Source organism: Martes martes (assembly GCF_963455335.1).
Source record: "Martes martes genome assembly, chromosome: 16".
Lineage (NCBI taxonomy): Eukaryota > Metazoa > Chordata > Mammalia > Carnivora > Mustelidae > Martes > Martes martes.
In genome coordinates, this window is record NC_137904.1 from 64,197,733 (window position 1) to 64,223,504 (window position 25,772).

The following is a 25,772-nucleotide window of genomic DNA, read 5'->3' on the forward strand; positions in this document are numbered from 1 at the left end:
AGGATGTGGCCCATATGCTCCTTTGTCGCCTGGAGATGTGCCCCCTGGTCCCCGCTCTCCCTCAGTGAGTGAGGGCTGTCAGGATACCTCAGTTCGCACTGGTCCTGTTGGGGATTGGCTGTTAAGCCAATGATGCCTGTCCCCTCCAGATAAGGACCCTTGTGAGTGCGCGGTCCCTATCAGGCAAGTGAGCCGTCCCTCTCATACTCTGCATCGCGCCTGCACGAGGGAGCCCCTGGAACCCACGCCTAAGAGCTGCTTGGGCCCAGCTGCAGTGGGTCGGCCGCGCCCACGCCGCCCCCCACAAGCCCCTGCGGGAGTGTGGGGTGCTGGTGATCCTGAGCACCACGGCAAGGGAGGGAGACAAGCTCGGCATCATCCTCATCTCCCCCAGCCTCATTTCCCACCAAGGAAGAGGACAATGCCTGTTACTCCCTCGGGAGGCCACCCCCCAGCCCAAGAGCCCCTCCTCCCTCAGTCAGGTCCCGTCTCGTCCCTTCTCCCTACTCACACTGGGGGGAATGGCCCAGGAGGTGAAGTTGGCCATCGCCCCCTGGGCAGAGAGATGCTCACCAGAGACAGGATGCAAACATTAGCGTTTATTTCCTGCTCCCAGGGATGGGCCACGGGGCTGCTGTACTCAGGGGCAGCCAGCGGCTTGATCTGGGGTGCCCCCGGCTGGGCTCTCGAGCAGGAGAAGCTGGCTGGAGTGCGGAGGGTGACAGCCCCCGTGGGCCCTGGTGGTCAGCGGCCAGGTGAACGGACACTCGAGCGGAGATCACGGGCCTGTGAGTACTACGGAGGTGTCCGGTGCCCGGGCTCCATGACCCAGCGGCCGCCCTAGGCTGGGCCCTCCCCCTGGATCAGGGCTACCCCAGACTTGCCTGCTGGGGGCCCACAGTGGGCACTGCGGAAGCTGCTGCCCTGGGGCTAAAGGTGGGGGCCTGGTGGGCACTCCCTCCCGGGGTGGGAACCCGGCTTCTTCCCCACATTCTCCGTTCGAGGGTGCCGCCAGCCCTCCGTGGGCCCCAGCAGGTCCCCAGCACCGTCTCCAGCCCGCTGAAGCTGCCCCGGGTGACCAGGCCATGGTTCCTGTTCTTCCTGCAGCCGCTCAGAGATGGGCACGGTGGGGTCCCCGTGCCTGGTTCCTTCCCTTTGAGGTGGCATGGAGCCCCCCAGCAGCGCCCTGCTGAGACAGCTGTCCATCCCACACCCCTGGGAACTGTCCCCTTTTCAACTCTGCTTAGGTCACGGCTGGACGGGGTCTCCAGATGCTGATGGGCACATGAGGCTGCCTCCCCAACCCCAGCCTTCGTGACCCGTCTATAAAGTGGGTCCCAACAGCACCCGGTTCAAAGGCTTCTCTTGTTACGGTGGGTGGCACTGGACCAGGGAGGGCCAGGAAATGGAGGGAGACAGAGAGAGAAATACAGACAGAGATAAGAGAGATACACAGAGAGAGAGGCAAAGAGACAGGGAGAAGGGCTGGGAGCTGCCTGGAGGAGGACCCTTGCCTGTGGCCTGCTCGGGGCCTTCTGTCCCTCTGCCTCCCCTCCCTCCTCCCCAAGCCTGGCCAGAAATCCGGGAGCGGTTCTGCCGGTTGCCTCCCTCTGGCTTGCTTCCTGGGGGTCTTGGTTCACCTGGTCCCCCTCATGGTGCCTGGAGCCCCTGGAGAGCACGGGTGGGCGGGCAGCTACAGGCTGGGCACGAAGCGGATCCTCTGGGAGTAGGCGAGGTCGGCGATATACAGGAGCAGGTTGACGTAGGTGAAGGTGGCCACCACCAACTGGCTGTCCCAGGAGCAGCGGCCTCGGGGGCAGTCGGGGGGCCGCCCGGGCTCCCCGTACTTGGGGTCGAAACAGAAGACAGGCCAGATCACAGCCGCGCTGAGGTAGAGGAGCACGGCTAGAAAGGTGTACACCACCACCAGACGGTCGAAAGGGCATCCCAGGCCCCCTGTGTGGCCCGTCACGCTCAGGGCCACCACAGCCACCGTGGCCAGGAAGCACAGGCTGTAGACAGCCACACACCACTGGGTGGCCACGTAGCGCCCGTAGCGGCTGTCGTAGACCAGGGCCCCAAAGATGATGCAGGCCACGAAGGCCTGGACGATCTTGAGGAGCCCCGAGACCGTGGCCATGTAGCTGGCCACCTGGCCCGGCCGGGCCCGGGTCAGGGCTACCTCCGCGGCATAGGCTAGGAAGAGGAGCCCCGCAAAGACGCTGGCTGCCAGGCGGAAGTCCCTGGTCGTGCAGCCCGCGGGCTCGGGGGGGCACTGCAGCCGGGCGAAGTACAGGGGGTAGAGGACGGCAGCCGTGGCGGACAACAGCGTGGCTAGCATGGCGAAGGCCGCCGTAAAGTTGCCCCAGGACAGGTGCAGGCAGCTGTGCAGCCGGGTGAACTCACAGGCCACCACGAGGCTGGAGAGGGCGAAGCAGAAGCCCCAGGCAGCCATGCAGAAGGTGCCCTGGACGCCCGCGAAGCCTCCCCGGTGGGCCACCAGGCTGAAGGTTGTGCAGCCAAAGGCCAGCTGCAGGACTCGGGCCGTGCCCACGGGAGACGTCACGGCGCCTAGGTGCAGGTACCCCCCCCCGGGGGGCTCCATGGCGCTGCCCATCTGGCCGGCCTCGTCCTTGCCTGGCGCGGTTCCCCTGGGGCCCTGGCGTCTCTGCCGGGCCACGGCCCCTCTCTCTGTGGTAGCGGCTGGGACAGGTGCGGGCAGCCTGCAGCAGAGACGATGATGACGCTGACTCCGCCTGACTTTGCAGCACGGCTGCCTCTCCGCTGCCTGCGCGGGGCGGGCCGAGCACCCCGGCTCTATAAATAGGTGGTCACGATTGGAGCCCTGGAATAGCAGCCTGGTGTGTCTGTCCCCAACCCCGAGGGTCATCTGACCCCTGCATCTCGCTGCCAAGCCCCTGCCAGGACCATTAACCCCTTGGCTGCTGGCACTGCCCCGCCTCGGATGCACCTGCCTCTGTCGGTCAGTTGGAGGCAGGGCCTGCAGGGGAGGGGGAGGGAGGAGAGAGAGGGAGGGTGGGCTCTAAGACCTCCAGGACCAGCCCTGGTGAGGAGGGAGGAGGCTCTCAGGGAGGCCAGGGGAGCAGTGGGGACTGGGATGGTTTCAGGACCCTGCTGTCCGAGTCCCCCGGGGCTCTCCCTCAGCCTGATCTCCTGGAGGTGTTGGGACTGACCCTGGGACACAGAGTTTTAGTTATCATTTAGGGGTCACTTGTCTTTCCTCAAGTTTAAATAACTCCTAGAAAAAACTCGGGGCTCCCTTCTTCAAGCTGAAGTATTAACAGTATACAATCATGACCTGAGCCAAAGGCAAATGCTTCACCGACTGAGCCACCCCTGCGCCCCTGGATTCAAGAATTATTAATATTTTGCCCTATTTGTGTTCTCTCTCCCCCACACCATTAATTATTAATAATACTAATTAATTCTGGGGATGCCTGGGAGGCTCAGTGGTTAAGTGTCTGCCTTAGGCTCAGGTCATGATCCCGGGGTCCTGGGATCGAGTCCCGCATCGGGCTCCCTGCTCAGTGGGGGAAGCTGTTTCTCCCTCTGTCTGCCGCTCCCCCTGCTTGTGGGCTCTGACAAATAGATTATAAAATCTTTAAAAAATATATGAGTTAATTCTGCAGATATGATGATTTGCCACAAGATACTTCTATGGACACCTCCTAAGAATAAAGCCATTCTCCCACAGTTGGGAATTTTTTTTTAAAAGATTCTATTTATTTATTTATTTATTTATTTATCTATTTGACAGAGAGAGCGAGAGCGCAGGCACAAGCAGGGGGAGCAGCAGAGGGAGAGGGAGAAGCAGGCTCCCTGATGAGCAGAGATCCAAAGTGGGGGGCTCTATCCCTCTATCCTGGGACTTTGAGATCATGACCTCAGCTGACTGAACCACCAGCCCCCCCCCCCAGTTGGGAAATTTAAGAATGATCACCTGAGGGCGCCTGGGTGGCTCAGTGGGTTAAAGCCTCTGCCTTCGGCTCGGGTCATGATCCCGGGGTCCTGGGATTGAGTCCCACATCGGGCTCTCTGCTCCGGGGAGAGCCTGCTTCCTCCTCTCTCTCTGCCTGCCTCTCTGCCTGCTTGTGATCTCTGTCTGTCAAATAAATGGATAAAATCTTTAAAAAAAAAAAAAAAAAGAATGATCACCTGATGGGGCACCTGGGTGGCTCACTCTTGGTAAAATCTGCCTTCGGCTCATGTCATGATCCTGGGGTCCAGGGATTGAGTCCTGCATCAGGCTCCCTGCTCAGCAGAGAGCCTGCTTCTTCCTCTCCCACTCCCCCTGCTTGTGCTCACTTTTCTTTCTCTCTCACACGCGCGCGTGCACACAGGCGCTCTCGAATAATAAATAAATAAAATCTTTAAAAAAAAAAAAAAAGAATGAGGGCACCTGGATGGCTCAGTGGGTTAAGCCTCTGCCTTCGGCTCAGGTCATGATCTCAGGGTCCTGAGATCGAGCCCCGCGTCGGGCTCTCTGCTCAGCGGGGAGCCTGCTTCCCCCTCTCTCTCTGCCTGCCTCTCTGCCTGCTTGTGCTCTCTGTCTGTCAAATACATAAATTACAAAAAAAAAAAAAAGAATGATCACCTGATACATGGTTCTTACTCAGTTTTCTCCATCAATTTCTGAAATACATTTTATACCTTTTAATCAATTAATTAATTTTATTATGACTTGCAGGCCCTGGACTCAGGACCGTGAGATCAAGACCTGAGCTGAGATCAGGTGTCGGGCGCTCAACGCACTGAGCTCCGCACGCGCCCTGCACGTTGCACCTTGTAAAGCATTTGCCCCAGACTCTGATTGCGATCATGCCTTGACGTGATCTGTCGTGTCTCTCAGCTTCCTTCATTCCAGAATAGTCTCTACTCCCCCTCCCCCCTGCCCCCTGTACTGTCTGTCTGTTTCCCTCTGGTTAGACTCTGTGAGATGCTCTTGGCAGGAAGACCGGGGAGTCCGTCGGGAGAACCGTGACAGGGAGCACCCAGAGCGCGGGAGGCGGCGGTCTGCGTGGGGTGCCGTCCGCAGTTCCCGATCCCACGTCTCCGTTTCCTGCTGTCTTCCCAGGGTCTCCGCAGCCGCGGGGCCTCTCGTGGACAGTGTTCTCTGCGGACACACACGGCCCCTCTAGCTGTGGAACGGTAGGGGTCGTCTGACCTAATGCACCTGCTTGTGATTTTTCCGGAACAGCTGATATAGCCGTAAAATAAGGGATTCTTGTTTGTCCTCATGTCTCTAATGCTCCGAGATCATGTCTGGATGCTGAGGAGGGGCAGGATGGACGGAGCGCCCTCCGCCCGCTCGCTGGGGAGCCTGGCCCGCTCGCTCATTCAGGAGGAAGCCTCTGTTCTTGGGCAGTGCCCCTGTGCCCTCGGGCAGGATTCTCCGCTTCATCCCTTCCGGCATCCTCCGCGTGTGCTCCTGACCCTGGCCAAGGGAGCGAGGGGACGTGGGCCTCCGGCTTTGGGGGCACCGGGAGGACGGTTTCAGCTCCCACGGCCTTGCGACCACAGGGAGCTGGAAGAAGCCCTCTCCGTTGGAGCAGACAGTTTCATTTCTCTCGAGCAGACATGTGCCATGCGCTTTAGCCAAAGTTCACGGCTAATCCTAACAGTGAGCCGAGCCACGTTTTTCCACCACACAAATGGTCGCTGGGCGCACCCCGCCATGCCCTCACCCAAGAGGTCCCGCTTGTAGCACCTGAAACCTCGGGCATCCCTGCAAGACTGGGCTCAGCGTTGCCGGCGGTGGGGAGCGTCCCTGCGTGCCTGGGGAAGGCCAGCCCAAATATGCAGGCGGTAGACAGCCTCCCAGGCACCCCGCAGCAGGTGTGGCGAGGGAGGGGGAGCCTCACTTCCTGAGGAGCGGACGCTGCCCGGACAGGGCTGGGTCTCCGCCTGCCTGCACGGAGATGCTGGGAAGTCAGGTAGACCGGGAGTGCTGGGGAGGGGCAGGGTGTGACGACAAACGTCGACGTCCTGCGCTTTGCAGTGAAGGGCAGCCAGGACTGACCACTCGCCTCTTTCCTTCTCGGTCGGAATATGTGCAGAAAGGGTGTATTCTCTTGGTGGGGGAGGTCCCATCAGGCCTACACCACGGGTATGAAGCTCGGTGCTCTGGTGCTCCGGGGAGCATGAGGCTGCCTGCTAACCTCTGGGCCGGCCCCAGACAGAGCGAGACATCTGACCCGACAAGGGTCGCTGCCGCCACCCTTCTCTGCACAGAGCTGGTCTTAGGCCGTGCCACCCAAGTCCCCCACCCAGCTCGACTGTGGCTGGCCCCTTTCTGTGACTCTCTCCTTTGGGGCCCTCCCCACCCCCTTTCCCCCCGGGAACGTACTATCCGTGGCTCTCTGCGGGGGCCGAGGAAGGGCCCCCAGCTGGCGGTCAGTCACTCCTGGATATACCTTCTTCTGTCCCCAGCCTTTGGCCCCCCCATCCCTGACCTCGCTATTGCCCTTGACCGTCGGGACTGCATGGGTTTCCACAGGGGACCATGGGGCAGTGGCCCATGGAGGAGACCACGGGTGGGCCACTCAGGGCCACCTGGGGAAGCCAACATGGGTGACAAGTGGGCTGAAGGTGGGGCTGAAGGTGGGGCGGGTTCTGGTCGGGTCCCTCTCGGGCCCACTGTGGCCCTGATGTGTGGGCAGAGGTGGTCAGACTCCACCACACGGGGGAGTCACCCCGCATCAAGGTCGGGGGGCCGTGCTGGGAGTGAGGGTGTGGGGTCTCTGAGATTTCTCCCCCATTCTGTGGACAGGTCTGCCAGCTTCTGTCATCTGTGATGGGAGGCCGGGTGCGGAGCCCAGGCTGACCCTGGCAAGGATCCTCCCTCTGCCCCGTGGCCTCTCCAGGCCTCGGCTCCTTTATTCGTCCATCTGGGGCTTTAAGAAAACCTGCTTGAGGGCTGCTAGGGACCATGCACTGGGGTGCCCAAAGGGGGAAAGCCCAGGAAGCCGGGGAGCAGCCCCACCTCCGGCACTTCGTCCTGCAGGCGGACATGGCGAGGCCGCAGAGCCCAGCGCTGGTGGGGAGCACGAGGCGCACCACGGAGGCAGGGAGCAGCGCGCGGTGGAGTGCGGGCCGCATGCCTGTGCTGGGATGGGATGCCGGCCCTGGGGGCCATCGGCAGCACGTGTGGGGATGGGCCAGAGGGGGTTTTCATCCCGAATCTGCCTCTTCGCCTGTTCCTGGGGGGCCTCGTGAGAACAGGTACGACGCAGACTTTTAAAGAAAAATGTTCCCTGGCTGACTAGTGTCTCTCTGGGGTGACAAAATGCTGCAGCGAAGTTTCTGGGGAAATGGGGCATGACGGTGCAGGGGTGCGTGGTGCTCGGAGCGGCTCAGCGTGTGAACGTCCCCAGACGGAGACGAGTCTGTTGTGACCTCTGTGTCGGGGTCCTGACCCGTGCTTGCTTCGTGCGTGGCTGGAAGAAGGGTCTGGAAAGGGCCACGAGGCGGGGTGAGGGCCTGAACAGGACCTGGGCGTCCAGGGGCTGCCCTGTAGGATCCTGCCACCCCGGAGGTGAGGGTCGGGGGTGTGCCGTGGGCAGCGACCCCCCCAAACAAACACGCCCGCAAGGTTAGCCTCTTCGATTGTCTTTTTGTTTTTTTCATTGTTTAAAAAAAATATGTTACAAAACAATATCATTAATCATATATTTCTTATTTTCCTTTTTAAAAAAATTAAAGTAATAAAAAAGTGACTTTATAAAATAATACAAAAGGCCAGGAGAGGCCGGGTGGGGGGGGCTGGGGGGCGGCGGGACCCAGGACCCCGGCTCAGCGGGGCCTCCCGCAGGCAGTGGTGGGGGCAGTGAGGGCAGCAGCAGGGTCGGCCGGCCCGGAGCCCTAGGTCCCCGTGCTCAGCAGGCCCAGCAGTTTACTGGGCTCCAGGCCCTGCTGCTGCGCCACGGCCTGCACGTCGAACCCCATGTGCATGAGGAACTGCGCCACGTTCATCTCCTGCCCCGTGAACTGGTCCCGGATGGTGGGGCAGGAGGGGTTGCAGTGGGGCCAAGGGCAGCTGTCCACCAGATGGACCGGGCAGCCCTTCAGGGGGGCTTTGCTGGCCTTGTGGCTGTCGTGCAAGCTTCTGTCCCAACAGTGCAGTGCCCGGGGCAGCGAGGTCCCCTTCACCTGCACGTCCGTCCAGTGGCTGCAGACAGAAATCCGGGTGGGGGGTCACCTAGCGTGGCCAGAGCAGGCAGGAAGCGGGCTGGGTCTGAGTGCTGGCCACAGAGCTGGTTGTGTACATGGTACTGATGGCCCTAGGAAGCCCCTACACAGAGCCAGGGGAGGCAGGGGGCCCGCAGGCGGGCTGGGGCTGCGGGCTGTGATCCACCCAGGGCTTGGGGACACTGACCTTCGGATGATGATCTCGTGGGACAGGCAGGCGGGGGCGAAGCTGGCCCTGTTGGGAAGGAGACAGGGCTCACGGTGACCACCCGGGCCTCTTCCCCACCCAGCCCAGTGCCCACTCCCCTGGGAACCCGTCCTCTCCCTGGCTCCCACCCTCCTCCCATAGCTGTGCCTGGCCAGCTGCTCCTCTGGACCGGGCCTTGTCCCCTCCAGCCCACGTGCGCTGACAAACCCTTGTCTCTCCCTGCCTCTGAACCCTGCTCCCAGTGCACCGCGGCCAGGCATGGCCAGCTGGGCCGTGCGGGCGGGCCGACCCGGACACGCAGTAGTCAGAGACTGTTTCTCGAGCAGTTTCAGGTTCACATCAAAATGCACTGGGAGGTACAGAGATTTCCCGCGCACAGCCTCCCCCGCCATCAGCACCCCACCAGATGGAGTGTCTGTCACAGCTGACGAGCCCGCGCGGACACGCCATCGTCACGCGGAGCCCGTGGCGTACGTCACGGCTCGCTCTCGCTGCTGAGCGTTCTGTGGGTTTGCACACGTGGAACGACGTGTGTCCACCATCGCGGTCTCCTACGGAGCAGTCCCACCGTCCTACAAGTCTCTGTGCTCTGTTCATCCTTCCCCTGTCCCAGCTCTGTCCTTGGTACCCACTGATCCTACTGCCCCCCAGCTCTGCTGTTTCCAGAACGTCTTGGGGGTGGAATCCTGCGCCACGCGGCCTCTTTCAGATCGGCTTCTTTCTCCGGGGAACGCGCACGTGAGGTGCCTCACGTCCTCCCGCGGCTGGAAAGCTCACCACTTCTCAGCGCTGGCCGACACCCTCGCCCGGGCGGCTGGGGGCCGCTTCCCGCCTGTGAGGCCACTTGTGCAGCCCAGCGGTTTGCCGCACGCCGGGGGGGGGGGGGGTTGGGGGGTGTCTCCAGGACTCACGGCACGTCCTTGAGCGTGTTCCGAAGCTCACGGCCCAGGTTCTGGATGTAGAGCCACTGGCCCTCCTGCACAGGCTGCCCCGTGAGATGGACGTTGTCGACGGTGAGCTGGGCCTCGTCAAACAGCCACTGCACCACGAACACTGGGCCTGGGGGGCACAGCTCAGCTGGGCCTTGTCTCGGCACTCGGTCCCCACCCCAGGCGAGGGGCCTCCGGGGTCCCAGCCAGGGCCGTGGTAGGCTTGCAGACCTGCTGGGCTCTCCCTGGGAGTGCTGGCCCCCAGCCCCCACGGCACCCTGGTCTGAGGAAGGACCCTGTTACCCATCCCCCACCCCCTTCCCCTGCCTGGCTTCCGGGCTCTCCGCTTTGACCAAAACTTGGTGATGTCTCTTTGAGGGTGGAGCAGGGGAGGGACGGCCGAGGCCCCAACAAGGGCAGCACGGGGACTCGTGCCAAGCACATTCCTGACTGAATGTGCACAGGGTGACCGACTGCCCTGGTTTGCCTGGGGCCAAGCGCATGGTCAACGCCGAGACCGGGAAGGTCCCAGGCAGACCCGGATGGCGCAGGTACCCTGCTCCCTCGTAGGCGGGCAGTGGTGTCCCCCCGGACCGGCCTCTAGACTCCGGGCCGGAGGAAGCCTAGACTAGCACTCCTTGCTCAGCGCACCCCACCCCGCGCCCCACTGCAGCCAGCCCCTCACAGCGCAGTGTCGGGTAGACTTTGTAGCCGAAGAAGCAGTTCCACTCCTCGCCGTCCTTGAACTGGTGCCGACAGCGCTCCGGGACCACCCCGTTCCAGTACCTGGGCACAGGCTGGGGGTCAGGCGGCCCCTGGCCCCGTCCCCACTGGGCCCCCCCACCTACAGGTGCTCTGCACAGGGGTCGGCCAGCCTCCCAGCGCCCGGCCAGCCTCCCGGCCTCTGGCACCTGATGCCGCGGCGGATGGCCTCCGTGGGCGCACAGGTGACGGTGTCTACGCAGTCCGTGCCGCGGTACTGCTTGTTGTCCAGGAACCAGCCCGAGTCCGCCAGGCCCCGCACCTGGATGGCCGGGTAGCCCAGCTCCTCCAGCTGCTCGGCTACCCGGTCCACGTTCAGCAGCACCCCCGTGCCCCCCGCGCTGCGGAGAAGGCAGCGTGTGAGGCCGGGTGCGGCCCCGGAACCCACCCTGCCCCCGGGGCCAGCCCCGAGCCCCGCCTGGGATGCTGAAGCCTTCTGAACAGGGGGCTCCCAGACTTGTGTGAGACCCACAGGCCTTTTGGGGTCCCAGAGGCACTGGCCCCGAGGCGCTGAACCAAGTGGCAGGCCCTCCCACTTCCCGCCTCTCCTCTTTCCCTTCTCTCTCTCGCCCTCTGACTCGGTTCCCTTATCTGCAAACCGCGGTGAGCTCTGTGGCCTCAGGCCCAGTCCTCTACTGGATCTCCTCTGGGCCCCCTGCATGCCTGTAACCAGGTGTGATCCCACTTACAGGGACGCTGGCCCTTGAGAAGGCGTCCCGTTCCACAACTAAGGCCTTACCGATTACCTAGGTCACTGTCGCCCAAGGCTTCCCTGGCCTCCGGCCACTCCAGGGCCCGGAAGCGGCCTCTGGACGGCCTCCAGCTGCATAGCACTCCGCAGCTGAACCCTGGGGACCCTGGAGCTGCCTGCCCAGGCAGGGTGAAGCCAGAGCCCTCTACAGTCCCAGGCTCAGCCCCTCCTTGCCCTCCCATCCCCCCTGCCCCGTACCTCTGCGCACTCCCGCCTCACCCTGCCTGGCTCACCTGCTCCCTGCCAGCAGGAGCACCTTGGCCCCGCTCAGCCCTTTGCCCAGGAGCTCTCGGACCACCTCCTGGATGATGAGGGCGCCCATGAAGGCATACTCGTCTGCAGCGGGGAGGAGGGTGGTTTCAAGTGGGGGCCCAGACAGAGAGCAAGGCCTCCTGCCTCCAGGTTGGAAGGAGGAGGAGTTCGAGCGAACTGTGGCCGTGCAAACTGGAGGAAAGTAGTCAGGTGCCCAAGGCTAGGCCGCAGGCCCCTCCCCAGGGAACGCCCCGGAGTGAGGACCCCCGTAGGCACCCAGCCAGCCATGGGCAGCCGGCGGCCCTGGGTGTTTGGGGCAGGCATCCTGGGACACACTGTCAGGGGATTAGAGGGAGTTACGAGACCGAGACCGGCCTCCCTGCCTTGTCTTTCGGGGCCGGGGAATACAGAGAGGAAGGCAGGGGACTCACTCTTCTCAGACTTGGATGAAGCCCCGCTCCAGACGTCGCTGGAGCAGTAAGGGATGAAGCTGTGACACAAGAACAGCGTGAGCTCGCCACCGTCCTCCTCCGCTGCCCACGGCCCTCAGGAACGAGCCCCTCCCCGGGAAGGATCCTGGGAACAAGGCCTCCTAGGAAGGACCTCTCGGAGGACAAGGCCCCACGGACAGGACTGCCCAGGAAGGCCTCCTCCCCCCATAAGGGCCCTCTCCAACGAGGACCACCCCCATGGGACTCCCCTCTCCAACGAGGACCACCCCCATGGGACTCCCCAGGAAAGAACCCGCTCGAGAGAGGGCCCCCAGGAGGCACCCCCCGTTCCCTCTTACACCATGTTGGCATTCCACCAGTGGGGGTTTTCCTCGGGCTGGGAGGACAGGATCCCGGTGCCTGCAGTGGGGGAGGACAGAGGGAGTGGTCCCGGTGGGCAGTTTCTGGGGGGAAGGAGTGTGCAGCCACGAGACCAGAGGAAGCTGTGGGATGTGGGCAACCCTACTGGGTGGCAGCAAAGCAGGTGGGCCAGGCCAGTCACTCGGATGTGACCCTGGACCTCTCCCACCCTCCACTGGCCTAGGGATGAGTGGTGGCAGCCATGGTAAGCCGCCGCGGAGCTTACCTGCACAGTAAGAATGAAGATGTTAGGTGGGTGCCCCGGCCTTAGGAGGGCCAGAGAACTGGGGGGTGGGCAGGGGTGGGGCCTCCCCAGGGCTCTGGAAAGCCAGGACAGCAAGGGTTGTTCCAGAACTTGGCACTGGGAGACCTCCCAATCCATACCCCAGGGGGAAGCCCGGGCAGTCTGAGACTCGAGACTCGCCCACCTGTGCGCGTGCGCGGCCAGTCCCGGGAGCTCATGAGGCGCCGCATGGTGTCGTAGCGGGAGTCGCAGTTCTCCCTGTTGAAGCAGTACCAGCCACCTGCGGGCACAGCCCCCGTGTCAGGGCGCGCGCACGCGGGGGCCTCCGCCCGCCTCGGCCTCCGCCCGCCTCGGCCTCCGCCCGCCTCGGCCTCCGCCCGCCTCGGCCTCCGCCCGCCTCGCCGCCTCGGCTCCTGGGACGCACCTTCCAGAAAAAGGAGCCACCGCCGACTGCCCTTGGATTCCTTCAGGTAGTAGCTGCAAGGGGGGGAGGGAGGGACGGGCGGGGCGGGTGGTCAGCTCTGGGGACGAAAGGGTCATTCCACCTGTCGCCCGGCGCACGCGCCGCCGCACGAGGGCGCCAGCGGCCAGGTCCCGCGGAGCGCGCGCGGCCCGCGGGCGGTGGCCGTCCCGGGAGGTGGCGCTCGCAGGGCGGGAAGGGCCGCGCGGGGCTGTGTGGTCCGTGGAAAATCCCCACGGCCCACCCCGCGCGGGACCCGCCGTAACCTTGGCGCCGGCGGCCGGGCGGGGGGGGCGGTCTTCGCCGGGCTCGGGATCTCCCGGGACGCGCGGCGCTGCTTGGAGACGGAGAAGCGCCCTCTCCAGAGGCGTGTGCGTGGGGCGGGATCCCTGGGACCGGCCCGGAGGTCGTGGGAGGGCGCGGGTGTCACCGGGTCCTCCGGCTGTCGACTACCAACCCGCAGCCTTCATACGCTTCGGGGCTGGACAGGGGTGAACGCCGCACCCCAGTTCCTTCCGCCCCACCTGCGCCCCTTCCCTGTCCCTCTGGCTGGCTGGGGCCCCGGGCAGTCCCGGCAGCAGCAGGGAGCAGACAGGGTCGGCGCGGAGGTGGCGTGGGGGTGGGGGTACAGCAGGACTCTCCCCGCCCCGCTGAGCCGCCGCCTCCTGCTGGAGCGAGGGCCACTCGAGGGCTGCCATCTCCCCGCCCAGAGACCGAAGGACGCGAGCAGAGGGGCTGGGCACCAGTGACCGAGGGGTCAGTGCCCGGCCTGGCGCGACGCCAGCTCTCCGAGCGCTGCCCCACCCCTCCCCACCCGCGCCAGGGCCGGCTCCTCTCCCCCGGGGGCGACCAGCGCAGGGACTCCGTGCGTCCGAGGGCGCACGGAGGCGCAGGGCGCGAGCGCCGCGGGTGACCAGGCGGCGGGAGCCCGGTGGGGCCGCCTGCAGGGGCGCGCCGGGCAGGGCGGGCGGGTGCAGGCCTTACCCGGCCGGGCTGCCGTCGTTGCAGGTCACCGACGTGTTGAGCAAGAGGTGCAGGCGCAGGTCCTCGTTGAGCTGCTGAGCCGAGCAGGGGTACAGGGACTGAGCCAGGCTTTTGACCTGCGCCATGAAGCTGTCCATGTTGCCCTCCACGGCCGTGAAGTCCAGCGGGAAGCTCTCCACCGGCTGCCCGGCCGCGGGGGCGGCCTCGGCACGAGGCGGGGGCGGCGGCGGGGGCGGCTGCTGGCCGCGGCGCCGCCAGGTCTTCCTGCCCTCGCCGCCCCCGGCCCAGTGCAGCAGGCCCAGCAGCAGCAGCGCGCGCACCCCTCGGCCCATGGCCGCGCCGCTCGGGCCCGCGGCCACCTGCGGAGAGCGGGCGGCCTTGAGGCGGCGGCGGCGGCGGCGGCGGGGGCGCCGGGCCGCGGGGCGCCGGTCGCGCCTGCTCGCTCGCCCCGCTCCCCGCGCTGGGCCCGGCCGAGGAAGCGCGGGCGGCTCGGCGTCGAGGCTCCGGGGGCCGGGCGCCGTCGGCCTGGGCAGCTCGGGCTCCGCGCGCGGCCGGCGAGGGCAGCGCAGGGTCTGGGTGCGCTGGCTCCGGCCCGCGCCAATAAAGCGGCGGGGGCCGAGCCTGGGCGTAGTTTGCGGGGGCCGCGGCGGCCCGGGTGCCCGCGCGTTAGATGTGCCGCCGCCGCCCGCCTCGGCGGAGGGGGAGGGGGCCGCGCTCGCTCTTTTCTTGGCGGAGGCATCGCCTTTTCTTCCCAAACCGCAAGCCTGACGGAGGGGCCTGGCCTACCCCGCCGCGGCCGCCGGAGGCGCTCCCGGCCCGGCTCCGTGGGGGGCAGCGCGGCCCCGCGGTCCCGGCAGCTCCATTCCCCGCGGCCCGCCCGGCGCCGCCGCCGCCGCCCCCGGGAGGCTGGAAGGGGCGGCGGGGCCGGGGCCGGGGGCGGGGGCGCCGGGCAGGAGCGGGGCTTTTCCGCGCGGGGACTCCGCCTGCCGCGCACGGGCCGGGCCCGACGGGCTGGGGGGCGCGGGGCGGGTGCGCTCACCTGAGCCTCCCGGGGCCCCCCGCCCCCCCGCCGCCCAGGCCCCGAGCAGCCCGCGGGCGACCCGAACCCCGGCCCGCACCCCCCGCCCCGAACGGGCCCGAGCCCCGCGCTCACCGCGGCCGGCCCCGCGGCCCCGGCTCCTCGGCGTCGCTCGCCCTGCGCCAGCCCGCTGGGACGCCGGCTCGGCTGCGCTCCCCTCTGGCGCTGGCGCGGAGCCGCCCGGGACTTTTATCCAGCGGGGCCCCCGGGATCAAAGCGACGGCGGACACAGGGCCCCCGCGCCGAGGGGCCGGCAGCAGCGGCGCCGGGGCCTCCAGGAGGAGCGGACAGGTGTGGCGCGGGACCCGGCGCCCTCGGTGACCCGCGGGGGGCAGCGGGCGCCCCGGCACGGCGCCACGGGGGAGTCGCCGGATCCCTACGCCTGGATGGACAGATTCTGGGCGGCGCTGGGAAGCCGTGGGGCGCTGCCACTTACGAGGTCGGTGGGCCTCGGGGTGGGGTCCCAGCTCCTCTCTGCCCGAGCCCTGGCTGAGCGCTCCACCCCGAGGACTCCCAAGAATCTCTCCCTGCCCCAGCCACCGCTGGGAAGTCAGGGGCCAGGATCTATAAGCCTCGGGCTTGGTCTCCCCTGAGTGACCTCCACCCAACCAAGTTCATCGCGGGCTCCCCTTCCCGGTGCGCCTCACTGAGGACAGAAGGAGATTCTTTCTCAGGAATCTGAGGGGGGGCGGGTGTTTGCTCAGGAGGCTTCTAGCGGGTGGGTGGGGAGGAAAAAAAGCATTGTTCACCCTCCACACCCACAAAACGCCATGGACAGCTCTAGCAGACCTTTCCTCTTAACCCCTCCTATCTACAGTCCAGTGGGTGCTGTTACACCCATTTTAAAGACAGGCCTTGCCTTTTGGGACAGGGGTCCAAACTGGGGCAGGCCTTCCTGAGCCCCTCTCCTGGTTCAGGGCAATGGGGAGGCTGTGTCCTCTGGAAAGCACCTGCAGCCCCTCGTGGGGCGGGAGATTCAAGGCCTCCGGGGCCCTGGCAGCCGTCTCCCCAACCCCGATTTCTGCTGGCCCTGAGTGCCCTCTGTCCTCCTGGGGCCGGAGGCTGGGTGCTGAGCTGCCTGTCTCCCGGTAAGACCAAACAGGGCCCCTAACAGCCATTGTTTGGGCACTGGAGGGGTGTGAGATGCTGGGGCAGAGCCCCGGAAACCTAAGATGAGCCAGAGGTGTCCCGGAGGTTGGCCTGGGCTGGGGTCATTCAACCAAGGAGAGGGCATGTGGTGTCACAGGTGTGTGTCCTCCCCGCAGGCCCCTTCAGGGCGGCTGTGTGTCCGTTTTCTGGATGATGGGGACTGAGACTCAGAGAAGCTAATGGAAGAGCTGAGGATGAGCTCTGTTCATTCAGCAGTCACACCGGTCATCCCCCTGTCGTCCCCCTGTCCCCCTGGCTGACACCTGTTGGGTCAGCTTGAAGGCCACCTTGGGACCAGCCAGCCAGAGGCAGTAGCTTCAAACTTTGGTCCACCCAGAGGTATTCCCACTTCCCACCTGGCCCCGGCTGACCTTCGCTTTGGGGAGAACCTGCTCAGGGAGCCCTCGCCCTCTAGAAGCCTGTGACTCCCAGTCCCAGGCGGGGCAGTGCTACTTCCCACTGGATGGCAGGACCCAGGGGGCTTGTGCTTCACAGGGACCTGGCTCTGAGCCATTTCCTGGCTGGGAGATTCGGGGCAAGGCCTGTGACCTCTCTCTGTGCCTCTGTTTCCTCTTCTTTAAAGTGGGGTAATGACCGTTCCTCCATCAGAGGTTCTTTTGTGGGATTACGGGCACCCATGCGTGAGAGTGCCCAGCACGGCGCAGCAGGGACGGCCGGTAGGATTGCCAACGAAATTCCGGGACAAGGGAAAAGCACGCGTATTATAGTCGCTGGTGTTTGCCCTAATGTGTCTTAGCCGGCACGTTGGTCCAAAACGAGTTCCTGTTTTGGTTTGTTCAACATAAGGAGCAAAAGCGAACAGCTTTCCCCAGAACTTCCCCGTCGGTCTGTGTCCACCTTCCCCTCTCCTGCTCCTTTAGAGCTGGGCCCCGACCCTGTTGCGACAATTGGCTGCTCCCCCTTGTCTTTCCGCGGACTCAGAACCGGCCCTGTCCTTGCGCCCCCGCCCCTCAGGGCCCAGCTCTACCTTTTGCAGCTCAGACGCCCGCTGCTCAGGGTTTTCAACTCCTGAAAGCCGGTGGGCCCTCCCAGGACAGCCGGTCTGTCAAGCCGCCTGCCCCTGGGCCTCTGCTTTCAGGCTGCCCTCACCCAGCCCAGCAGCCACTGTGGCCCTGACCGGTGGGAGGAAGGACAACCCTCTGCCCAGCAGCCATGGGTCAGATGGCACCTCCCAGCCCGTAGGACGGCCGCGGTCAGAAACGGAAAAGGACAGGGGTTGGTGAGGGTGTGGAGAGCCTGGTCCTGCGCTGCTGGTGGGAATGTGGAAGGGGGCAGCCGTGGGAGGACACCGTCTGGGGGCTCCCTTGGAGTTGAAACAGAATTATCATACGATCTAGCGATGCCACTTCCGGGGATAGTCTCAAAAGGATTGAAAACAGGTGTCCTCACCCAAGCTCATCTGTGACTGTCCACGGCAACATTGGGGACCATCGTCTAAAGGGGGAAACCCCAATATCCGTCACAAAATGAATGGGTAAACAAAACGTGGTCTCTGCGTGTGATGCTATGGTCCTCAGACGTAAGACAGAATGAAGCAGGGACAGGCTCCACAATGGGCGAAATTTGAAAGCATCCCACTGAGTGAAAGAAGCCGGATCCCAAAGGCCACATATTTTATGATTCCGCTTGTAGGAGATGTCCGGAATAGGTAAGTCCAGAGAGACAGAAAGCAGACTGCTGGTTGCCAGAGGACGGGGAGGAATGGGGAATGAGTGCTAATGGGTACAAGGTTCCTTTCTGGTGTGATGAAAATGTTCTAAACTTGATTGTGGTGGTAATTGCGCAACATTGGGCGTGTATGAAACAATTCTATTCTCCAAAGCAGTTGGTTTTATATCATGAGAATTTTACCTGGAAAATAGCCCTAGAGCATCAATGAGTCTGACCCAGGGGGTCACCAGGCTGGACTCCAGGGGCTTGGAGACGTGGGCCTGGGTTGGAACGGGGTGGGCAGCTCCCACTCTGGAAATTCTCCTGGGACGCGGGATGTGCGTACCCCCATTTGCCCATTAGACAGATGCCTGGGGACCTGCACGTTGGGGGGTCTAGCAGCAAGACTGAATGCCTGATTTCCTAGCTCGTGGCTGGGTCTCTGATCTTCGGTCTCTTATCTATAAAGTGGGGACAAGAATAGTACCTTCCTCGCAGGCGGGTGGGAACACGAAAATCGGCAGGGCCTGCAGAGCCCAGTGAGCTTGTGAAATAAGATTCTTACTATTTTGGCCTGAATGCGGGCCGTCCCTCAGAGACCCAGGTAGGCTGAGGTCCTGGGCACAAAGGGCTCATGGAATGTCTGGAGGGCGGACACTTCAGTTTGGGGACGAGGAGCAGGAACAATGATCCACATCGCCTCGATGCGGTGGCCCGCAGGCCAGGGACACCACAGATGCTGGGCGTGGGGCTGGCCCTTCTCCACCCGCCCCCCTCCTCCCACTGGCACATTATTCCTGCCTCTCGGCTTCCTGACCCCCGGCCAGGTGGGCAGGACGTGCTTCTGGCTCGGCTTCCATCTGGTCTACGCCCGGCAGCAAGGAAGCCGGGAAACGAAAATGGACAGTGGGGCTTACCTTAGGATACGGTTTGAGGGTGTGGGGCTGGTCCTTGGGGAGGAAGACATGGGGGAGGGAGCCGGCCACCTTGGATGAGCACACAGGTAACCGACGGGAGTTGCGACCCACGCGTGGACGTGTGCACAGTTCTGGTGGGGGGCAGGGAAGGCAGAGACGAAACATTTCAGGAAAAAGGAGCTAGGGCTCAAGATGGGGCAGGTTCAGGGCACAGGCTGGCTGAAGGCACTGTGGGGGAGGGAGCATGGCGTGGTGGAGGGCTGTCAGCTTTGCAGGGGGTCCCACCTGAAACCCTGCATGAGGCCCCCTCAGACCCACAATCTGGCCAGAGGGCTGGGCCCGCGGGACCTCAGGCCATCTAGCAGCTACAGACCCAGGGCCCTCGCCCGGTTGTGGGACTGCCCTGCACCACGCAGCTGGCTCCCTCCTGGGGCCCCCAGAGGGCCCTGAGACTGGGTTCGGTTGCAGGAGGGCTGCTCTGAGCTCCAGCTGTGGCTGGCCATCTGGGGTCCAGCCACCGCCTGCCCGCCTCGGCTGCCTTGCCTCGCACGGCCACCTGGGTGGCTCTGCTCCCAGCTGCTGACCTCCAAGGCCCAAGAGGGCAGGGAAGTGGGGCAGACAATCCTGCACCCCCAGCCGCTTGCTCTGAGAGGCGGCTCTGCTCCCAGCCAGCCAAGAGCCCATCTCCAGCTGGGAGCCAGGAGGGGACCTCAGGGCCAGAGCCTGCAATCACGGATTTGAACCCCCTTTGGTTTCCCCACAGCCCCCACCCACTCTCGTTAGCCGGAAATCCCCCTTGGCCTCATATCCTGGGACATTGGTTAGCAAAAGCCCTTGCTTGGTGCAGGTGTGTGGGGGGGATATCTAGGCCCCTTATGGATACTTCTAGGTCTGATGCTGGGATGTCTTCTCCTGGGAATCAGGTGGCCATTTGCGGCCTGGCCTGAGCAGCCTTGGGGTCACCTGGCAGAAGGGACCATACATACTCCTTACCCTAGGACTGAGAGTGCCTGGGACTTAGAGCCTCTCGGGCTGCAGGAAGAGGTTGGGTCCTCAGCTCCCTGTTGTCCTGCTGTGATCTTCCCTCCCTACCCCCCAGCCAGGGAACAGGAGATCTGTGTAGGGTTTTCGGGCCCCAAGGTCAACCGCTTGGGTCCCTCCGGTCACCTGGTAGGACCGGCCTGCCTTTCAGCACCCTCTCCGGTCCTGCCCTCCTCAAGAAGCCTCAGCGGGTGGCAGGTGGTCCTGGCTAAAGGATGAGTGTCAGCGGCCACCTGGGAACAGCCACATTCCAAAGCTGGGAGGGGGAGGGGGAAGCGAGGTGCTTCCTGAAACTCTGACGAGGCGGGGCTTTATGGGGCATCGCAGGAGCATCCCCAGTGTGCCAGCCTGTGCCCCTATACGGTGGTACAGGTGAGCAAGGGCCTCGGTGAGGTCAGGCTGCCCCAAGCCTCGCCCTGTGGGGACAGCCGGACACAGCCCCTCCTTAGCTGTCTCAGCTGCAGGCTCCTTCGCACCCTAATGAGCTCAGGGCCAGCTGGTCCCCATCCCAGGGGACCCAGGCCTGCACCAGCAGCTGCGGGCCAGGGAGGCCGGCCATGTGACCTTCGGCCGGCCTCCCTCCCACCCTGTGATCTGCACGTGGCCTCTGGGGAGGGAGAAACAAACTCTCAGATCTCCACGCTGGGAACCTCTCCGAGCCAGCCAGCGACATCAAAGGGGGCAGCGGGGGCGGGGGCGGCAGACACTGCTCTTAAAGGGCCACACCACTGTTTAATTCAAAGCAGAGCCTGGGAACAGCTGTCCGGCGACTGCAGGGAGGGCGGACGTAGGCCGGAAGGAGCAGGGGAGGCAGCGGTCCCTGTCCTCCCCAGACCCCACTGCGCTTGCTCCTTAGGGCTGGTCGAAGGCTGGGACGGGAGGGTGCTAGGAGACCCCATCAGCAGCCCCCTTGGCTGCTGCCCCACATCTCAGAGGGGGGTGCACTTGGTGGGGGGGTGCTGCTGGTTATTTGCGGCTTACTGGGCCACAGCGGAGAAACACCCCTTATTTCATGAGCTCAGTGCTGTGATCTGACGGAGCCAGCATATGCGCGTGTGAGCGGAGGCTCCTCTCTGCCTGGGGGCCGCCAACCCCAGCTCCCGGCCCTGGACCTGTGCCTGGGCTGTCCCCTAGGACAGGAGGGGACCCCCAGGACACGGTGTCGGGAGGAGGGGAAACAAGCCAGCCCACAGGGTGGCGTGTGGACCGAGGGAGGTTGCCTGGGTTTCATTCTTCGGCAATGGGCAGTCACCATCTTAACGATAATACAGGTAACTTCCAGAAAGTTCTATGTTGGGAAGTTGATTTGGCTGGTTAGGTTAAAAGTGCCACGTTATTATAATCATATCCGTATACGTGTGTGAATGCACATATATATGTACATATATTTTAAATGCATTTTGCTGAATTGTAAGTATGGTATGGGGGGCTGTGCTTCCCCTGGCCACTTGCTCCTTGACCTTTGGTTCCCGGGCCAGCCAGGAGATTTTTACCTGTAACATACAACCTGAGGTCCTAAGAGAACCATAGTTCGGGACAGCATGCTTTTGGAAAACACAACCTTAGCCCCGTTTACGATGCCCAAGAAGATAACCTCCACTGACCTCCTCCTTCCTCGGCACTCGGGTTGGGTGGGGCCGGCCTGAGGAGATTCTGTGCAGCCTGGAACAGGGACCGCACCCCGGTCTCCTGGTCCGGCTCAGGGTCGTGGAGGCCGGCCACGGGGCCCTCACTGCCTATGATGTTCTCTCTGGCTCGGCAGCATCGAGCCTCCGTCTCCTGAGTGCTGCTGCTGCTCCTCGGACTGGTGGAGACCCAGGAGCGAGGCAGCCAGGACTTCATGCCCTGGCCACTGCCCAGGCTGCCCATAGGCCGAAACATCCCGTGTAACGTCCGGCTGGGACACTTGGCGCTCTGGCTGCAGGGCAGGGAGGCAAAGGTCCCGGAGCAGGTCACGTGGACCGCAGTGAGGAGAACAGACGAGGGTACCTCCTGCGCCATCCACTGGGTGAGGGGGAAGGAGAGAAAGAAGTCATGACTGTGTCCCTGGGTTCTGACACGTGCGCCTGCTTGTTTTTGCAAAAAGAAACACGGGAAAGCTCACCCGGAACCGAAAGAAGACGGTTTTCTGTGGGGTGAGTAGGAATGGACCAGGAGGCAGCGATCCTTTCTGGCTCTCCTGTTTCATCCTTGCAACATGTGAATCAAATATATATGTGCGTGACCAAACATGACAGTCAATCAAAAGGGATAAAAGAAAGACCGAGATTCAGAAATAAATGAACCTATGTATCAGCTGAATACAACTACACAGAAAAATAAAATTAATTCAAATAAAACTTGAATACAATACCCTGTATTCTTTGTTTATTTAAAGACTTTCTTTATTTGTCAGAAAGAAAGCAAGAGAGACAAAGAAGGCACAAGCAGGGAGAGCAGCAGGCAGAGAGAGGGAGAAGCAGACCCCCGCTGAGCAGGGAGCCCGACGTGGGACTTGATCCTAGGGCCCTGGGATCATGACCTGAGCTGAAGGCAGATGCTCAACAACTGAGCCACCTAAGCGCCCCCACAGTCATCTCGATTTCTTCAGTGGTTTATACTCTGAGGACAAACACTGCTACAAAGAGATCATGAAATTTCCTTAGTAGGTCTGTAGTTAATAGATCACCGTAGTAATTCCAAAGCTATTTGGAGGGAATTTTGGAACAGAGAATGTGAATAAATATACTGATATGACTGAAAACGAGTGCTCTCACTATGGAGAAAGGGATATTTGCTAGAATCATGTAGATTTGCCTTTTTTTTTTTGGTAGAACAAAAATGGTGGACTATTGGCAATTTCATATGCTTCAACCACAAGTAATGAGGGGAGGGAAGGAAGCCTGAGGTGTGGTTTGGAAGGAGAGACATTCGATGCCTTCAGGATCCCAGGTCAGTCCCTGGTGAGGTCGCGGAGGACAGAGGCACCCCACAGCACTGAGCACACCTCACTCCAGGCTTTGGTTTCTAAATTCCATTCCTCCTGTGGGAGGCTGGGGCTTCCTTGAGAAATGGCACATTCAAGGTTGGGACAGGGAGCATCCTGAGTGAGCCTAGAACATCGTAAGTGGCAGAAGTGAAGAAGTGCTCAGAGAGTGCCGGAAACACGTCAAAAGGCTGCAGGAAAGATGTCGATGACAGAGGTGCCCGCAGACTTGCTCAGAGGACAGTGTCGATGCTGGAGTTCCCATGGTGTATAGTAGTTCATGGTTGTGGAAGAGGATGGCTTTGCTCTTAGGAAACACAAGTCCTGAGTGGCGAAGGTGCCAAGTGTCTCCAATATACCCTCAAATGGTTCAGAGAAAAAGTCTATGAGTCTATACACGGAGACGAGGAGAAGATGACCAGGCAAGTGGGCAACATGCCGCGACTGGTGAGTCTAAGAGACTCCCAGGAGCTCCTTGTACTGTTCTTGCAACTCTCTTCTAAGTTTGAAATGATATAAAAGTAAAAATCCCCACCTCCGAAAAGAAGGGAGCACAGGAGCGAGCTTGAAGAGGGTCTCACTGTTCAAATTTAGATCCGTTTGAGCCATCAAAAAGAATCTATGAGTTCATCTTAATATTTAAGAATTTTTTCTTCAAAGAGGGAAAGCATTTCTCAACCCAAACAATGCCTACTACATGTAAAGGAAGTGATAAAATTAGGAAGTCAGGACTTTGTGATCATAAATGTAATGAAGGAGCCAGACACCAGCCACCAAGGGAGGCTGAAGCCACTGGGGAAATGACTCTTGGAAATGACAGTTACGGTTTCTGGGAGTCGCCCCACACGTGGCTTATTCACTTGTGAAGAACCTCGACCGCGGGGCACCGTGGCACACCGCACCCTGACCGTGTGTCCAGGATCTGCTCCCCATTAACAGGACAAGCCGGTGTCCCGGGTCTCCCGATGGGCGCTCCCCCGTCCCGCCTCACTGCTCGGAATGCTTAGCCCCGGAAGGAGGATCCGGTCGGCAGCAAATGGGTCTGCCTTCCCACAGAACTCGAGTGTCATGGAAAAGTGAAACAAGATGAACAGAAGAGGGACGGTCTGTTGTGGGTTAAAAGAGCAAAACAGACGTGACGACCGAAGGCGATGCGACAGCCGGCCGCAAAGGGCCGTTCTGGGACAAGGGCGACTGCAACGGAAAGTGTGTATTAGGTGATACCGTCACACCCATGACCATGTAGGTCATGTAGTCCACATAGGGACCGGCGACAGGCAGTGGGGAAGGTCCTGGTTCTCAGGAGGCACTGCTGGGTTACTCGGGTCATTCCGCCGGCTGACCTTCAGACATAAATACGTGCGCAAATATCCGTGCGGAGAATAGGCAAATGTGATGAGTCCTTAGCAGCGCTCATCTAGGAGAAAGTATAGAGAAGTGCTGGAAAGTGGCGGTTTACTGTATCAAGGGTTCGGCTTTCTGTAAATGTCACTTTTGTAAGTTTGTCTGTTTTTTTTAGATTGTGTTTATTTGTCAGAGGGCGAGCGCACAAGCAGCGGGAGCGGCAGGTGGAGGGAGAAGCAGGCTCCCCACGGTGGCAGGGAGCTGGCACATCCAGGACCTGAATGTTCAACCCCCGGCCAAGGGGGGTACCTCCAGGTGTTTCTTGCCTTCGGAGGCTTGTCAGGCTGTGGGGCCAGTGCCCCAGGGCTCCAAGCCAGGACACAGTGGCCTGAGTCCCCAGGTGCCCCACCGTGTCCTGGTCGAGCCATGACAGGCCGCTAAGGGGAGGGGGGGTCTGGCCTGACTCTCCCACCTCCCACTGCCAGGGCCCCAGTGCAGATCCCACAGAGTTTGGGGCACCTGGCCTCTGTCAGGTGAGCATCAGCGGTGAGAGGAGAAGGCCCGGCTGGGGGGCCGTGTGCTCGTCGTACTAGCAATGGTCCAATACCTGTGCCTGCCAGGCTGTGCCCCGCGGACCGGCGCGGTGAAGGGCCGCGCAGACGGAAAGAGCAGTGAACAAGTGAGAGAACGTGAAAGGCCTGTCCTCGTGGGGCGGAGGCTCCGAGGGAACCCCGGCCCGGCGACATGCCAGAGAGGCTGGGCCGGGGACGACTTGGGGTGTAGGGCCCTGTCTCCCACAGAACGCCTGTGGGGGCCTGATAGGCAGAAGGGTGGGGTGGGAGAGCTTGACCCCACGGCGACCACAAAGGCCCCAAGAGGGTGTGCTCTAAGCCCCAGTGTGTCTGGCCCCACACAGACAGTGAGACCCATGAGAGCAGGCAGGAGTGGACAAGGCGATAGCAAGGAAGGGACAGGGCAACCGCCGTTGTCTCTGAGCCAGTGAAGACCTGGCTGTGGCTGGTATTGGGGTTTGACCAGATGACCTCCCAGGTGACTCCTGTGCGACATCTCCAGTGTCCTCTGATGCTCTGTGGCCTCGGGGGGGGGGGCGCTCACTGATGGTGAGAGGGCTCCGTGGGACCCTCAGGTCCCACTGAGCATTGCACTGCTCCCTGGATCCTGGACTCTGAGGCCGGACTATGAGGAGTGTCCCTGGAGCTTCCTCAGTTTCCCTACATGCAGAAGTCTGTGTTGGTCCCCGTGTGGGTACGCAAGAGGTGGGTGGGTCACCTACACGCAGGTGGGACAGCACCCACGCAGCAGGGGTGGAAGGATCCCACGCGCCCATCCTCCCGACCTTCCACAGACCCCAGCTGCGGTGGCCTGGGATGGGGGACACGTCCTGGCTCAGGGAAGGTTGGTGGGGACTGCGAGCCCAGCACCAAGCCTGTAGAGCGCTGGTCTCGGACTTTCACCCAATGCACTCTCTCTGGTCTGGAGCCTCTGGCCGGCCTTTACCCCGAGCCGGTCCCTGACCTTCACGCCACCCCCCAGGGCTGCAGGCGGAGTGACCGCGGGGGACTTGGGGACAGTGGGCAGGAAGGAGGGGCAGGTCGGCGGGCACTGGAGCCGGGGCCGAAGGGTGAGAGTGGCGCAGACCGGCGAGGCTTGGTGGCCCGGCGGGGACCCGGAGCCCAGGCCACGCGACGTGGTGGCCCGGCGGGGACCCGGGGCCCAGGCCACGCGACGTGGTGGCCCGGCGGGGACCCGGGGCCCAGGCCACGCGAGCTCGCGGCCCGCAGCCACGAGGCGCCCGTTGGGGTGTTGGCGCCGGACCACGCGGGCTAAGAGCTCTCCGCAGCTCGGCGAACGCGCCCCGGCGCGGGCCCGATTCGGGGGCGGGGCCCGGGCCTCGGGGGCGGGGCCCGGACGTCGCGGCGGGCCCGGAAGCGCGCGCG

At 62.8% G+C, this 25,772-nt stretch overlaps 2 protein-coding genes across 5 annotated transcripts; both read right to left on the reverse strand.

Moving 5' to 3' along the window:
* Positions 1–577: 577 nt before the first annotated feature.
* Positions 578–2,784, reverse strand: MYADML2 (myeloid associated differentiation marker like 2). The gene is made up of 2 exons (XM_080825550.1): positions 1,641–2,784; positions 578–1,383 (listed from the first exon to the last, which is right to left on the reverse strand). Exon 1 carries the CDS (start codon positions 2,615–2,617, stop codon positions 1,694–1,696), a length of 924 nt encoding a protein of 307 aa, XP_080681676.1. The 5' UTR covers positions 2,618–2,784; the 3' UTR covers positions 578–1,383; positions 1,641–1,693.
* A 4,891-nt stretch (positions 2,785–7,675) lies between these two features.
* On the reverse strand, positions 7,676–17,000 carry NOTUM (notum, palmitoleoyl-protein carboxylesterase). 4 transcript variants are annotated; one of them, XM_080825489.1, is made up of 12 exons: positions 16,865–17,000; positions 13,650–14,008; positions 12,630–12,682; positions 12,390–12,485; positions 11,901–11,961; positions 11,542–11,600; positions 11,092–11,194; positions 10,257–10,448; positions 10,031–10,131; positions 9,328–9,475; positions 8,396–8,443; positions 7,676–8,188 (listed from the first exon to the last, which is right to left on the reverse strand). In XM_080825489.1, exons 2-12 carry the CDS (start codon positions 13,979–13,981, stop codon positions 7,882–7,884), a joined length of 1,500 nt encoding a protein of 499 aa, XP_080681615.1. In that variant the 5' UTR covers positions 13,982–14,008; positions 16,865–17,000; the 3' UTR covers positions 7,676–7,881. The 4 variants fall into 4 exon arrangements, with proteins under 4 accessions (XP_080681615.1, XP_080681617.1, XP_080681616.1 ...); XM_080825491.1 differs by lacking the exon at positions 16,865–17,000 and adding an exon at positions 15,164–15,182; XM_080825490.1 differs by lacking the exon at positions 16,865–17,000 and adding an exon at positions 14,803–14,935.
* Between the last annotated feature and the right edge of the window lie 8,772 nt (positions 17,001–25,772).